The 14,135-nt window shown below is 36.7% G+C and overlaps 1 protein-coding gene across 1 annotated transcript in view; it reads right to left on the reverse strand.

Moving 5' to 3' along the window:
• Positions 1-1,874: 1,874 nt before the first annotated feature.
• gbe1b (glucan (1,4-alpha-), branching enzyme 1b) overlaps positions 1,875-14,135 on the reverse strand; it is a 96,078-nt gene continuing 83,817 nt past the window's right edge. The window contains exon 16 of the mRNA XM_017416439.2: positions 1,875-4,725. Coding sequence (XP_017271928.1) covers positions 4,663-4,725 — 63 coding nt within the window. The 3' untranslated portion in view covers positions 1,875-4,662. The remainder of the gene's footprint in view (positions 4,726-14,135) is intronic.

Raw genomic sequence — 14,135 nt, forward strand, 5'->3', positions numbered from 1 at the left:
CTATATGTCAAGAGGACAAATAACACCTTTTCTGTTCAAATTGACAACCTGCCACAGTGGCGTGTGTGTTGATCAAATTCACCCGCCACTTCAAATATTTACCCGCATTTGGCCGGTGGTGGGTGCTAATTTCCACCCCTGGTTTCACAACTTACCTTTTGATTTAATTGATAGCAGAGACATGTGATGCAGCTTCGAAACAAGCAACTAAACCAATTACTGACCAGGAAACTGGATGTGAGCCAACATCTAAAATAATAGATACACCAGGATAAACAGAATAGAACGAAAGATAAAAACAATGGAAAGAAAAGAAATCTACTTTGAAAACCTGGAAAACACCAAAGAAATCAATAAAAAGAAAAGAGCGAAGAAAACAATAAAAACAATATAAAAAGCCTCTGCAGAATTGAATCAGCACCTTTGTGAAACAGCTACAATAAAAGCTACATTGTGATCTTCCCAAACTGCTATTCATGCTACGGTTGCTCTAAGCCTACATGAATGCCTGTCTATAAAGACTCCTAATCTGGCATAAGCAGAACAAAGTGCAGAGGCCTGAGAAATGGAAATTAAAATATTACAGTCTGATGAGTTGTCTTTCATCCCCCTTGCATCATGTTGTGGGAATCACTTGAGCTGATTTCTTCTGTGTAGTCATGCGACAGCAGTTCACAGCTCCCCTTGTCACCAAATGGAAAATGAAAGTTTTATATTCTGCAGTGCAGAGTGCAAAGTAGATTGCTTCCTTTGTCATCCGAAAGATTTCAAGGCTTTCCTGTAGTCTGGTGCAATATACTACCACACACACAAACAAACACATGATCTATCAATGATGGCAGAATCGGTTTAAAGCCTGACTCTTCTCCTGTTATATTTACACCATAAACATATTATTATTATTTATTCTTTACATTTCTATGTGGAACTGAAAGGAATCAAAGTCTAAATTGCACATAAAAGATAACATAATTAAAGGCCTAGCATTCCTTGCCTGACACCATGACACTGAGAGGATCTTATAATGAGAAACAATAAAGCTGTAGCTTTTGTTCATACACTGAAACTAACTTTATGTCCAATGTCATAGGATTTTACAATACCTCACATGATTGAAGTGTGTTGAGTGACTGTCAGCTGTTACCGCATCAAATTATAGCTTAACGTTAGTAAAATTCACTAAGATGTAGCCATTTTCTTTAGCTGTGGCAGACATCTTGACTTGTGTAGACTCCAAAAGTTAATCAGTTGTAGATGTACATCCAATAATTACTTTCTGAAAATTTGATCAAAATCAGTTCAGGGATTCATGATATTTCGCTAACACTAGATATGCACATAATCAAATACATTGGTGTGATAATTAGGATTTCTGCATAGATAACCTAAACTATGAAAGGAGAAAGAGAAACTAAAAGTGTATATTTATTTCTGCTTTAACTGCACTCTGAGAACATTGACTTATTCCAATGTTAACAGTCATGTGAATAAAATCTTATTTATCAACAAATAAATTAAGGACCTTGCTTACTTAAAAATGGTGTCAAAATGAAACTAAACCTGAGAAATACACACAAAGATGTCATGGTGAAATCATTTCTCTTGAGATAATTATCCATTTTAGACATTTACTTCTTAGAAAAATAAGAACTATGTCTTCTCTTTTGACAGAAAGCAGTTTTGACACACTTGTGGATGCAAGCGGCAAACGGGTGGAAAGTCAAGATACAATCTAAAATTAAAATGATCTCAGTGACTGTAACAATTAAAATTAAGCTATTTCCACAAGTGTTTGTTGTCTAAAGTCCCTACACTCTGTTAAAAATGCAACAAGGACGGATCAGTAGTCAGACAGCGCATTCAGTTCATCCACATTCCGTTGGTTTGACAGACTCTGATTTATTATCATTAGTAGTAATGAAAGAAATCTGCTAAAACAGTTACAGTGTATCAGACATCAATATCATTTCGGAGAACAAATGCAGACAATTCATCGTGGCTGTGGTAAAAATGAAAATGACACAGGGTCAGATAAAGGGTGATTAAATGCTCTGATTCAGGTGCACAACCTTGTTGCTTATAATGAATGCAGAGAGATCCTCTCTGTGCGATTCGTGAGGTGGAGAAAGGCCTTTTTGAATACTTAAAGAGAAGAAATGACATGTTCATGATACTTTTGACTAAACACAGAAGAATGGTCTTGAATATAAATGTGCTTTTCTCAGCTGCAGGGGAGGAAGATCAAAACCTGCCATATGCTACATAACATGCCTTAAGTGACAGAGACTGAATTAATTCAGTACGTGTGGATCACAATATCCGTGGCGAAAAGAAATCAAGAAATTTGCTTTTATTTAGAAAAAAAAAAAGAAGGAAAAACTATATATCTGCACTTCTTTTCCTTCCATCTGCGCTGCTTTGATAAAGCATGCAGAGGATCCTTAAAACTGTCCAAAAGACAAATATTCCTACAACAACAAGGGAACATAAAGGCTGGCAAGAGATCAGTAACCACAGTTATTTTCAAACTATAATCTGTTTTGAAAATAGCTGTGAGTTCAGCCGTCACCTAACATCAGTGATGCATCTCGGTTCGTTTTAGTTAATCAATAACCTTTTCCACACAACAGCCTTGCTTTGCTCTCTGAGATGTTCGATAATCAAGTGTGTTGGTTGAGACAAGAGTCACAAAAGTCAGAACTAATTGAAAGAGGCACATGTCGCTCTCTGCATGAGTTTCGTCTGTTTCTGTGTTTTCCGGGGAACAATCCCAGGGGAATGCGACAGTACCTAATGAGCACAGTGCACATAAATCATAGCATCTTAAAGTAGTCAAGTGTGCGAGTCATACCTGTTATACTGTCTTCTCTCACATGAAAGGGTGCGCTCATCGCCAGCATCGGTGTGTGGTAGCAGAATTTAGTTTGAAGAGTTTTTTAGTCAAATTTATGAGAGAAACCTTTTAATGTAACGGGAGGAGAAAACTTTATGCAAAGTGGGGAAAAATGTGGTAATTAAACCAAAAATGTTGATTGTTATATTGAACTAAGCTAGTTATTTCTGCAAATTACTGGCCTAATAACGGAGCCATAAATATCAGCTATATAGAGAGGCAGATTAAATTTGTTGGTACCCGTTCAACTCATTTGGACGGTTCTTTATTGCTTGTGAAGAGTGATTCAGTTAAAAGCAGTTGTCTGTACATCTGAATGTTTTTAATATGTGATAGAACAAACAAAAGAAATTATGAAAATAAATGATTTGTTTATTTTATAAAAATATACTAAAATAGCATGGCTCAATGAGTTGATACCCTTACAGAAATTATGAATTCTTGAATTAGTCATGTTTCTTTTTTTTCCAGCTGCTCCCTTCTGCAGGGGTTGCCACAGTGAGCAAACCCTTTTGTAATTGTTTTTTGGCAGGTGCACTGCCTGACGCAACCTGGGGTCGAACCTGCAGCCTCAGGATTATACTGACCACTAAGCTACCGCAGCCCCTTTGCATTATAGTCATGTATAGACCTTAAACATGATCAGAGCTGCCTTCAAGCTTTTCATCAGGCATTCAAAAAGGAACAAACATGCCACTAGGTAGTTTGGTATGGTATGCTGTGTACCACAATGAACATGGAGCAGAGAATACCAAGGCAAGAGCCGTCTGAGGAGCTCAGAAAAGTAAAGGCCACAAGACCATCTCCAAGCAGCATCATGATCCTGTCACCTCAGCTGTCAATATTATTAAAATGTATAAGGTTCCTCGGACTGTAGCCCATCTCCCTGGACATGGACGCAAGAGGAAATGTGATCCCAGGTTGATCGGACTGATAATGTGAATAGTAAAAAAAAAAAAAAAGAGCTAAAGAAACACTCCTAAACCATTCAAGCCGTACTCCAACATCAAGGAATGTGTTTGATTATTGTAGAAGGATACCAACAAATGTATCTGCATCTGTAATTAAAACATTATAATGCAACAGTTTTGGAAGCTTGTAATAAATATGAGTCATTAAACCAATGTAATACATTGTGCACGTGACAAGTTTCTTTATTTACACGTCCTACAATGCAATTTAAGATGGATCACCAGTGACTCATTGTCTAGACTTTTTGATGTTTAAGTGCTTTTAATACTGCATTTTCTTTCCACGTTTTATTCAAGAAGAAAACAATCCAACCAAATGACTTTTGTTATAACATGTCTAAAATTCTAAAACGATATTGTTTTCATTGATTTTTTGTTATATTTGAATAAATGAATGCTGGCTGTATTGCTTGTTTCTGCCACTGATGCTGGTCATGTTTTTTCAGATGACAAGCCAAATGCAACCAAGCCTATAAATGGCTGCTGGCGAGTGGTGGATGGACTCGGCAGGGATTTTGATTTTTAGCATCTAGCTGCTGGTTGGGTTGGATGCTTCCCAAATGGACCCATCTGAAGTAAATGGGGTTACACAGTGTCTAAAGGTTACAGATGGTATTTGAAAGCAGACAATTTGAAGATGCTTTTTTCTCCCCTATTCATTTAGAAAAAAGGCTCGGACACAAAAAGTAGGTTTGGCTGGTGTGCGAGGTTGACACTTTAAGATGAAGGTGATTGTTAACACTCAGTTTGAGCTTGGAATCCATTCTCAATCCTGGTCTCTGTGGAGACAATCATCCTCTAATAACAGTAATCTATCTCTTCGTTGGCCAGGACAATAGCGGTTCTGCAGGGGATGTAGACCTGAGAAAAAAAGAGAGAAACACAGAGACAAAAAAAGTGAGACAATTGAAGATTAATGATGTTAACAAGATCACCAATTTGGAGATTACGGAATCTTTGGGTTTAACTTTTTTCTTTTCTTTTCTTTTTTTTTTTGTAGTGAAACAGGAAGGTGGCCACTTCTCACAATCAAGGTTGACATGTCTGCCAAAGAATGGTGAGGAGGAGGGGGCAACAAAGACAAAGAAGAGGGTAGGAGGTCTATTTAGAGGGATATTCACATGTGAGCAGAAAAATAACTCTTGAAAGGAGACAAACCTCACAGTCTTGATCAAAGTGATCCACCAAGGTTAGAGAGGTTTGATAAAAATGCAGCTAACTTGCTGCTTTATAGCCTCTGGGTGGCAGTGGAGTCAGCATACTGAGCTAAGGTGACATAAATATAAAAACCTGTGCATATATATAAACCTGTGCATATGTGATGATGTCGTAAGTTTCAATCTATTAAAAATGTGCATTTTGTTGTAGGTCCTGTAAAGATTTTCAATTGTTGAGTAAATCTGATGAAAATTTGCATAATTAATAAATTAAACCAAAGCTTGTGCATGTAAATGAACAATCTGCTGAAAGATTGTTCTAACTGGGGGCACCCTGCCTTTCTTAATTTAAATTTGTGAACTCTCTGATCAATATAACAACCGTGTCTCTCATTATCTCTAAATATTGGCAGTGCATCCACTTTAAATATGGGTTTGTGTGAAGACACAATCTGCCAGTGGGCATAAGCTGATCTAAAAAAAGAGTTATGTGGACCAGAAAGCAAGAAAACTTGTTAGCAGGAAAAAAAAGGTAGAACAAAGCCTGTAAATGTCAGATTCCCTGTAAACATACAGTACAAAAAAATCAACTCAGTGAGGGTATAATTCTTGAGAAGTGTAGCTAATAAAGGCTTTGATCAATTCTTTTGATATTCACAGTCTCATTTGGTGGCGAGAAGCCATCGTGTACCATTAGTCACTTCACTTGTATGCCAAAGGAAAAGCCAGGCAGACACAAATGATGCTCTATTTCCCCAACAGAAAGCTAAAAAAGTGAGCAGAGTTGTAAACAGTTCAATCACCCCCCTGAACTCTTCCAGCCACCCCTCGGCATCAGTAGATCTGAGCTCGCTGTGGATGTGTTCCTTTGGCAACAGTTTGTCATTGAGGGAATCAAGCAGCCCGGCGCTGAAACACTGACACAGACATTGGTGCCTAATTAAACAGTCACAGTGGGAGAGTCTCCATGCAAAGGCACCACAGAGGGAAGAAAAGCCAGAATGAATCACTGCACCTGTTTAGACAAAAGCTACCACTGCGCCTAACCTGGAGTATGTCAACAGCTTTTATTTCCACTAAACGCAGAGTGTGCCGAGTAGTGATGAATTCTAAATCAAACTGTGAACAAAGAGCAGTAAACAGTACAAAGTGTTGGCGCAGCAATCAGGGCAATACATTCTAATTAAGACACTGCTCCACACAGATATGCATGCATACATCCATTTACTGTATTTAACGACAAGGACTTTGAAAATGCATCAACTTTGGTTAGAAACTTTCTCATCTGACACAGAAACGGATCTTTACCTTTACATTTAGGCCAAATGTTTGAAGATCTCCTAGTCAAGCATGTCATGCAGCATACCTGACAGATGTAAGACAGCTGCAGGTGATTGTCAGTGAGAGGGGATGTGTTTCTTGGTTTGCCTGCCTTTTCATGAGTGGAGTTCTCCTCTACTTGTTTCTTTCTTTCTTTCTCAGGGCACATTAACACAGCACAGTTCTCCAAACACTCTTGGATAAACTCTCCAAACTAAAAGCAGCTTGTTCAAACAGAACAAAAACTTGATTTCTTTCACTGAAGAAAAAGAAATCCCAAAATTAGCCATCTTATGTTTTTTATTTGTTGCTGGTGTTTGAAACGTTGCAAAAACAGTAACATTATCTTTTTTTTTTTGTTTTTGTGAATGTTCATTTTTACACATATTTAAAGTTTTAAATTCAGGGGTTCAGATTTTTATTGCCCAGTTGCAATGTGGACTATTAACAGCTAATGAAAACTGTATTCATAGCCAATTATACAATTTATATTTGGCAGAATTAAGTTTAATCTATTTGTCTGGTCCCAGTTCCACTTGTGGCCCTTTGGGACAAAACGTTACCCTCCACTGCTATAACCCTACAACAATATGCCAGATCACAAACTGGATGAGATATCTATATGAATGCTACATTTGCTACAAATATTGCATACGGTTCAAATGGAAATATCAAAGAAATAGCTGTAAAAAGCCAGGCTGTAACAGTATCACATTCCTGGTTAAATCATATGGGATATATAAATCATCATTTCATACATCACTTCATATTCAAATGAATTACTCAGACATAATATGAGACTTAATTCTGTTTAGTGTGGTACTTCTTTTTTTTCAGGGTAATTTGTCTGTTGGGATTTGTTTGAATATGTCCTCAAAGCCTCTCCCGTTTTCTGATTAGGAGTCTATGTTTACTACTTCACTCATAAAGCACATTTCTTACCAACACTCAGAGGCAATATGAGTCACTTCTAACAGTCTGACTTAGCAGCTACGGTGCAACAAAACCTTCTTACAGATTTACTTTATCACAAGTGTGCAGCTAAATGAAATGGGAGGGAAGATACAGTAAGTAGCTTCTTTTCTTAAATTTGTGTTGGCAAAAAGTTGGCCAGCACACTTTGCCCTTTTATTGCCTTCTTTTGTCTCATGGATGTTCTTTTGTTACCTCATAACATACTCACAGGAGAGAATTTGGATTGTGTACTCTCCTCAAGAGTAGAGTCCAGCCTTTGGGCTAAAACTTAATCTGATCAATGCTCAAACACACTGATAAAGGATTCATGAGGTGCTGTGCTGGAATATCCACGCTCCCCTCAGACCCCAGCAGCTTATGATAGCACTGCCTGACTATCTGTGCACTTTAACTCTCCAGACATGTCTCTGTTTGGCACCATTATTCACTTAACAAGAATCAGCTCGCTGCAAGCTCCTCTGTAGACAACATGCAGTTTGTATGTTGGACAAATACCAAGGACATGGTAAGGTAGCAGTAAAATACTGGAGTTAACAAAAACTTGCACTTATTTAAAGTATAATAACCATTTCTATTCACAACCAGGATTTTATTTTTCAAAAATATATTACAATAAATACATAATTTCTGGTGCGTGCTCTTTTGGTTTTGGTCTTGTCAGCATAAAGGACCACAACTACCCAAATGAAAAATATAAAAATACAAGTGGACATTTAAAAAGAGGAAGAAACATACCTTGCTGAAGTGAAAATTTACCTTATTTATATTACAGTTAGCATTCCTGCTTTGTTATAAAAATAAGTCAGAGTAGAACTGCTGCTCCTCTGAGATTTTTTATTTCCTTTCTGGCTTGGGAATATCTTGGTATCAAGTTAATTTGACACCCATCAAGTCTTTTATGTTGTGGTATTTTCTTGTTTTAGCTTGTTTTTGTGGGTTATAATGGTCTGTTTTATTGTATTTATTTTACTGATTAATGTTTTTTTTTCCCCGTTTTCTTTTAACAACTTGTTAAGCACTTCGGTCAACCTTGTTGTTTTTAGTTGTGATATAGAAATAAAATATACATCGACTTTGGGACCTTCCAGGAGGAGAAGGAGAGTATCACTGGGGAGGGAGAAGTCTGGGTATTCCTCCTGGACCTGTTGCATCCACAACCCAAACAGAGTTAAGCAAATAAAATGGATGGATGGGTGAATGGTTGTTTGTCTCGTTTGTCTCTATGTGGCCCTGCTTGCGACCTGTCCAGGGTGTCCCCCGCCTCTCGCACAGTGACTGCTGGGGATAGACACCAGCTCCAAGTGACCCAGAATGGAGAGAGAGGAAGGAAGGAAGGAAGGAAGGAAGGAAGGAAGGAAGGATGGAAGGATGGAAGGATGGAAGGATGAATGGATGGATGGATGGCCATTTCACTCGTTTTCACATTAGTGCTAAAAATCTATAAAACCTTTCTTCTCATTCTGTATTCTTACGTTTTTAGAGCTCAGATAGGGTCACTTCTGGGTTTACATTAAGATGTACACATCAACATCAAAATTCAAATTAAAAACATTTTAAGACTTTTTTTTGTTTTTACACAGCATAGACTTAAATTTATAACCACAAAAGTTCTGCTTATGTAGTACATATGCATTACAGTACTTTTGTACTATAATAAGGTTAGTACATTACATGTGAGCATTTACAAGTTGTGTGAGTGTGCGCTAATGTTTCATATACACATGTAAAAATGTGAGACTGGTCCTCTGTGTCCTGTCACAGTTTTACTCTGTTAGTTCATACCTTCTTACCAATGTCAGACCTTGGATCTCTGTGATAGAAATGAATGTCTTTTGATCATTTCCCTGCTATGTTTCTCCCACTTTCCTTTTCGTCCTCTCATCAGCTTAATTTCTTTTTGAGAAACTGTCACAGGAGACAACCCCTTTGATGCAAGCAAAGTTTATCAAAGGGTTTTGGAGCAGCTAATTATTCATCATGCTTTCTTAATATCACATCTTTGACATTATAACACTCAAACAAATCTCTACATGTGACATGTTCCCGAGGAGAGCAACCGAAAAAAAAAATTTCACTTGGGGAATTTTAGTCTTTAACTCAAAAGTCTTTTTCTTTTTTGTTACTTGAATAAACTGTAATTGTTCAATAGCAGTACTTGATGTATGAAAAAAGCCCCAGAAGAGATCAAGCTATCAGCTCACTCAGATGGAGGAAGTTGAAGCATTATCCACATAAGGAGAATTGTGTATTTCACTGAGCTTCATGAAGAGTTGTTCAAATGATTACTCTTTGAATATAACTAAAGGTTAAATTAAACAAGTCAGAGCACTGATATTCTATAAGAAAAAAATCCTACTTATAAAACCCCAAAAACATAACAGTAAAACTAATATTATCAGGAAAATGTAAGTTTACTAGCATTATGTACATTTTAAATAGACTTGTATACACATACAGCATATTCACAAACATTTTTGGGAAGTGTTAAAAAAAAGACTTGTGATGTGATAAAGCTTTAAAAAAAATAACACTAAATGTTATTATTTATCACTTAAGTGTCATATAGAGTGTACTGCAGTAAGAAGCAAGTTGTTCTTGCTTCTGCCATTAAAGTAGGTACATGTCAGGCAAGTTGATCTGCAATGTGCCTTAAATTTATTATGGAAGTTGGCTCATTAAGTTGTCATTCTCTTCGTGCCCCAGACTGACTTTATGCTAAAATCAGAGCTTTATTGGAACCATGTTGTTACTTGCTGGACACTTTATTCTTTCTGTGTCTCTGGATACTTCTTTATTATTCTGTTTGTGTTTACTGCGATACTATAGAGTGAATTTGTGACACATCACATGTTTTCGTAATGGTATTGTGCAACAGAGCATTGAGAAGTTGACTAATTCTGACCAAATCTCAAAAGCCATTTCCAGAAATGCAGCCATAAGGTTGCTAAGAGCATTCATCTTATTTCACTGTTCCCCAGGGGCCACTCCTGCTTCCACTGCTCTCTAGTCCTGTTGTAAACAAAATCTGTTTGGTGTCAGGTTATGATCTTGTTGCACAACTTCCTCTTTCTTCTTCAAACAAACATCCTGACAGTTTATTTCAGAACTTTTTGCATTAATACGAATGAATTGTTGAGTCAATAAAATCCAGTCTAGCTTTTTTTTCTCAATGTGACCCCAAACCATGACACTACTACCACTCATGTTCCATTACCTTTTTTACCAAACACCTTCTCTTTTAAACATCAAAGTTAAGTCATCATTTTCAACAAAACATGTTCCCACCAGTAATCTCACTTATCTATATCCTAAAAAAGTTTTAGAAACTGGGCCTTAGATCTAATCTATTTTTTCGCAATTCAAACTTTCAATAGTTCCTTTTTTTCCTTTCTTCTTTCTTACATTTTTGTCTTGACTGGTGATTTTGAGTAATTTTTCTTTGTCCCACCTCCACAAATTGTTGTTGTAAGATTTAAACTTTGATATATTCTTGATTCAATTAAACATGATGAATCTAATTACATTGTTTAAAAAAAACTGTCCAATTTAATTTATGTCTCCAGTTAAGAGAAAAGAAGGTCATTTAGTTTTGGCCATAAGTCTTCTAAATAAAATCACTTTCAGATTATGTTTTCCAAGTGTACAAGAGTTTCACAATTTCTGGCTGTTCTTAGATTGTTTCATATTTTTCTTGATGAATTTAACACTTAGTGCAGCTTTTGTTTGGTTGACCACAAACATTTTGCCCTGAATGTTGGATTTTATGAAGTTCTGCAGATGAGCTTGGACAGGAAATTACAAAACACTTCTTTACTTTGTGCCTTTGCTCTATGTACATGCTTAAAATGCTTCTTAAATTTATATATTTCAGTTAGATCTTCTTTTATTATATCAGTTAGTTTTGTTTACAAATATAAAAGATATCTTCTTTGGATTAAACAACAATGATACCTTCAACCTCCATGGAAAAGCTTTCTCATCGTTCTGTACAACCTGGTTACGATTTGTGTAACGTCTAGCAGGATCTATGCTGTTCTTATTTTTTTGTTTTGAGGAAGCCTGTTTTTATCTACATCGATTTTCTTTTGATAACATATGAAAGGACCCCAAAAACAGGGCTGAGGAGATGAGAGTAAGCCTTGACCAGATTTGCGAACACGGGGTGTCAGGGTTACATGGTGCGCTCTAAAGCCTACCAAGACACAAGGATGCTCCTGACTTTGCTGGCTAGATCTAATTATGAGCATCCACAGTCTGTGGAGTGATGGATTCTGGGAGGATATAGAGAGTTTATTATTGCTCCGTAACAAGGAAGCTAGAGAACTGACAAATGCATTAAAAAGACAGGAGAAAAGAAGTTTGCAGACTTTGAAAGCATTAGTTGTTAAATAAAACATGGGTGGTGTGGGCACCTTTTGCAGCCCCCACAGTGGCTTGTGTCTGATTATTCTTGTCATAACCAGGTAGGTGTGAGGAGGAGGAGGAGACAAAGCTGCTTTTTTTTTGCAAGACTATTGCCTCACTGTAAAATTTCTATGAAACAGCCTATAAAGGAAATGCAGAAAGATCCCCACAAGGATCCTTCTCTCCTTGTCAACTCCATTCTTGTGACTTCCCCATTATTCCAAACTGGTGCCAAAATTACCAGATGTCTAGTGAACTAGACTTTACATTTTGGCCAAGAGGGACAGCAGTGACACGCTCATGTTTTAATCAACAAGAATTCTAAAAAATTATCATCAGATTGGAGGAGTCAGACAAGCATAGAATCGAGGACAAGACCTTTAGATGGAAGTAAAAGAGTTAATCTGCTGCTAAATGCGAAAACAAAGAAAAAGAATGAGTAAGAAAACTGTCAAGAATAAATATTGGGGATCAAGCAGGGTGGTGGAGTGCCATAAAGACAGAGCTCGGCATTCAAGCACGAGGTTGTTGCGAAACATCTGCTAGATCGGTAAGTTTACACTTTTTATCTGCATACTTTACTCAACAAATCAACCTAAAATTGCTCTTCTGTGGACATCGCTATCGTTGACCTATTTTCTGTCAATTCAGCTGTTTCTGTAGGCGAACAAACACATGTGGTAGTTTGCACCCGTTCACAAATTTTGCTTATTTTAATTTATGGACACATTAACCAGCAATATGAGAAAAAGACTGCAGATTCTATCACATTGCAATCAGTGCCGTTAACTGATGAAGCTTGAGGTAAAATGACAGATCGAGGATCAGTGTCTTGGTGAGAGAGGACAAAGGTTTGAAAACACTAAGTGACAGAATCCTAAATAACTCTGAATTGATGTGGTTAATAAGAGCTAAGGTTCACGAAATTAAATTTTGATGTGTTAATGTTCTCTGTCCAACGTCTTGTACAGAATTATATCCTTTTCCCATTAACTGCAACACGTCCAGTATTGATCTGGAGAGGTTCAAGTTGAGTTCAGATAAACAAACACCTCATCAGGTGTGCTGTCAAATCTGGGTTAGCTTTAAATAAGTTGGGCAGTGCTTCAAGATAATTATGAAGTTAATAATAGTAATAATAATAATAACAATAATAAACCCACAAACACTACAAAAGAAGATTATTTCTGTCCAGTTTGATTCATGGATATTATTATCCTCATGCAATAATTGGGTCAACTAACTCATCCATGTGTGTCTTGGTGGTCATTCTTACTCATTCTTCTCCTGCTGAATCATAACTGTCTTATTGGAATTCAGCATTCAAGTAAAAGAAAAAAGTTTCTGAAAATTGGGCAAAACTGAAGATCCTCAAGCATGAAATCCACATCAGTGTTTGTTTTAAATTTCAAGCACAGATCCATTTAAGGCTGTTAGCTTTAAGCAGTTCACATGATGAAGGCCCAGCAGTTCGTTTTCTCAGATAGTTTACACCCCCACATGATGCAAGTTTAAGAGGCACGCACATGAAAAGGTAAGTTCCGACAGCATGAATAATGCAGTGTTTGCCAAAGCATCTAAAAAAAAAAAGAAAAAGAAAAACTGTAGATATCAGATTCCCATGTTGCCTAATAACTCCAGGATAACTGCCAGCACGAACAGAGGAAAAATGCAGAAAAGCCAAATTTAATACTCACAAACAAAACCTAATAACATGGAGACTACAAACAACAGTTACCATCCCCTGATGGATGAACCTTTCCTCGATGTATATAGTCATATTTGATTGTTTCTTATTCTTAAATTAAAAGGTTGAAAGGAAGCTAATCAATTGTATAGTGGCGTGGTTAATCTGAGAGCCCCAGACCAGGGAGATAGTGGCATTTCGCCAAGAAAGCAGCACTCTTTCATGCCAATAAACTTAAACCTCATTAGAATGGCTTTAAAAGATTCTCTCACTGCAAACCACATTTCAGGCCAATTAAACTGATTTGTGATATAAAACATTGAACATAAAAAGAAGAAAACATTAATATGCCGACAGCTATTTCATCAGATTTCGTGTCTGCTTCCAGCGCTTACAAAATGACTTTGCAACATTGAAACTACAGAACTAAAACACTCCAAAACAAAGCATATTCTCCACAAATAGGCAGAAAATAAAAGTGGTGCTACCCAAAAATAAATAAATAAATAAATAAATAACATTAACAGATTTATTTTCCACTTACCATCCAGCAAGAGCTGACTTTATTATGTAAGAACTAGAAATTTTGAAGAGTGTAAGAAGTTCATACATTTTGATGTATGAACTAGTCCAGATTGAGCCACGTGTTTTAAAACATAGCTTGAATGCTTTATTTCAAAGCTGTGTAACAAGATAAAGAACCAAAAAAATTTGAATGAAATATTAGT

The sequence above is a fragment of the Kryptolebias marmoratus genome, linkage group LG2 (assembly GCF_001649575.2).
Source record: "Kryptolebias marmoratus isolate JLee-2015 linkage group LG2, ASM164957v2, whole genome shotgun sequence".
Classification (NCBI taxonomy): domain Eukaryota; kingdom Metazoa; phylum Chordata; class Actinopteri; order Cyprinodontiformes; family Rivulidae; genus Kryptolebias; species Kryptolebias marmoratus.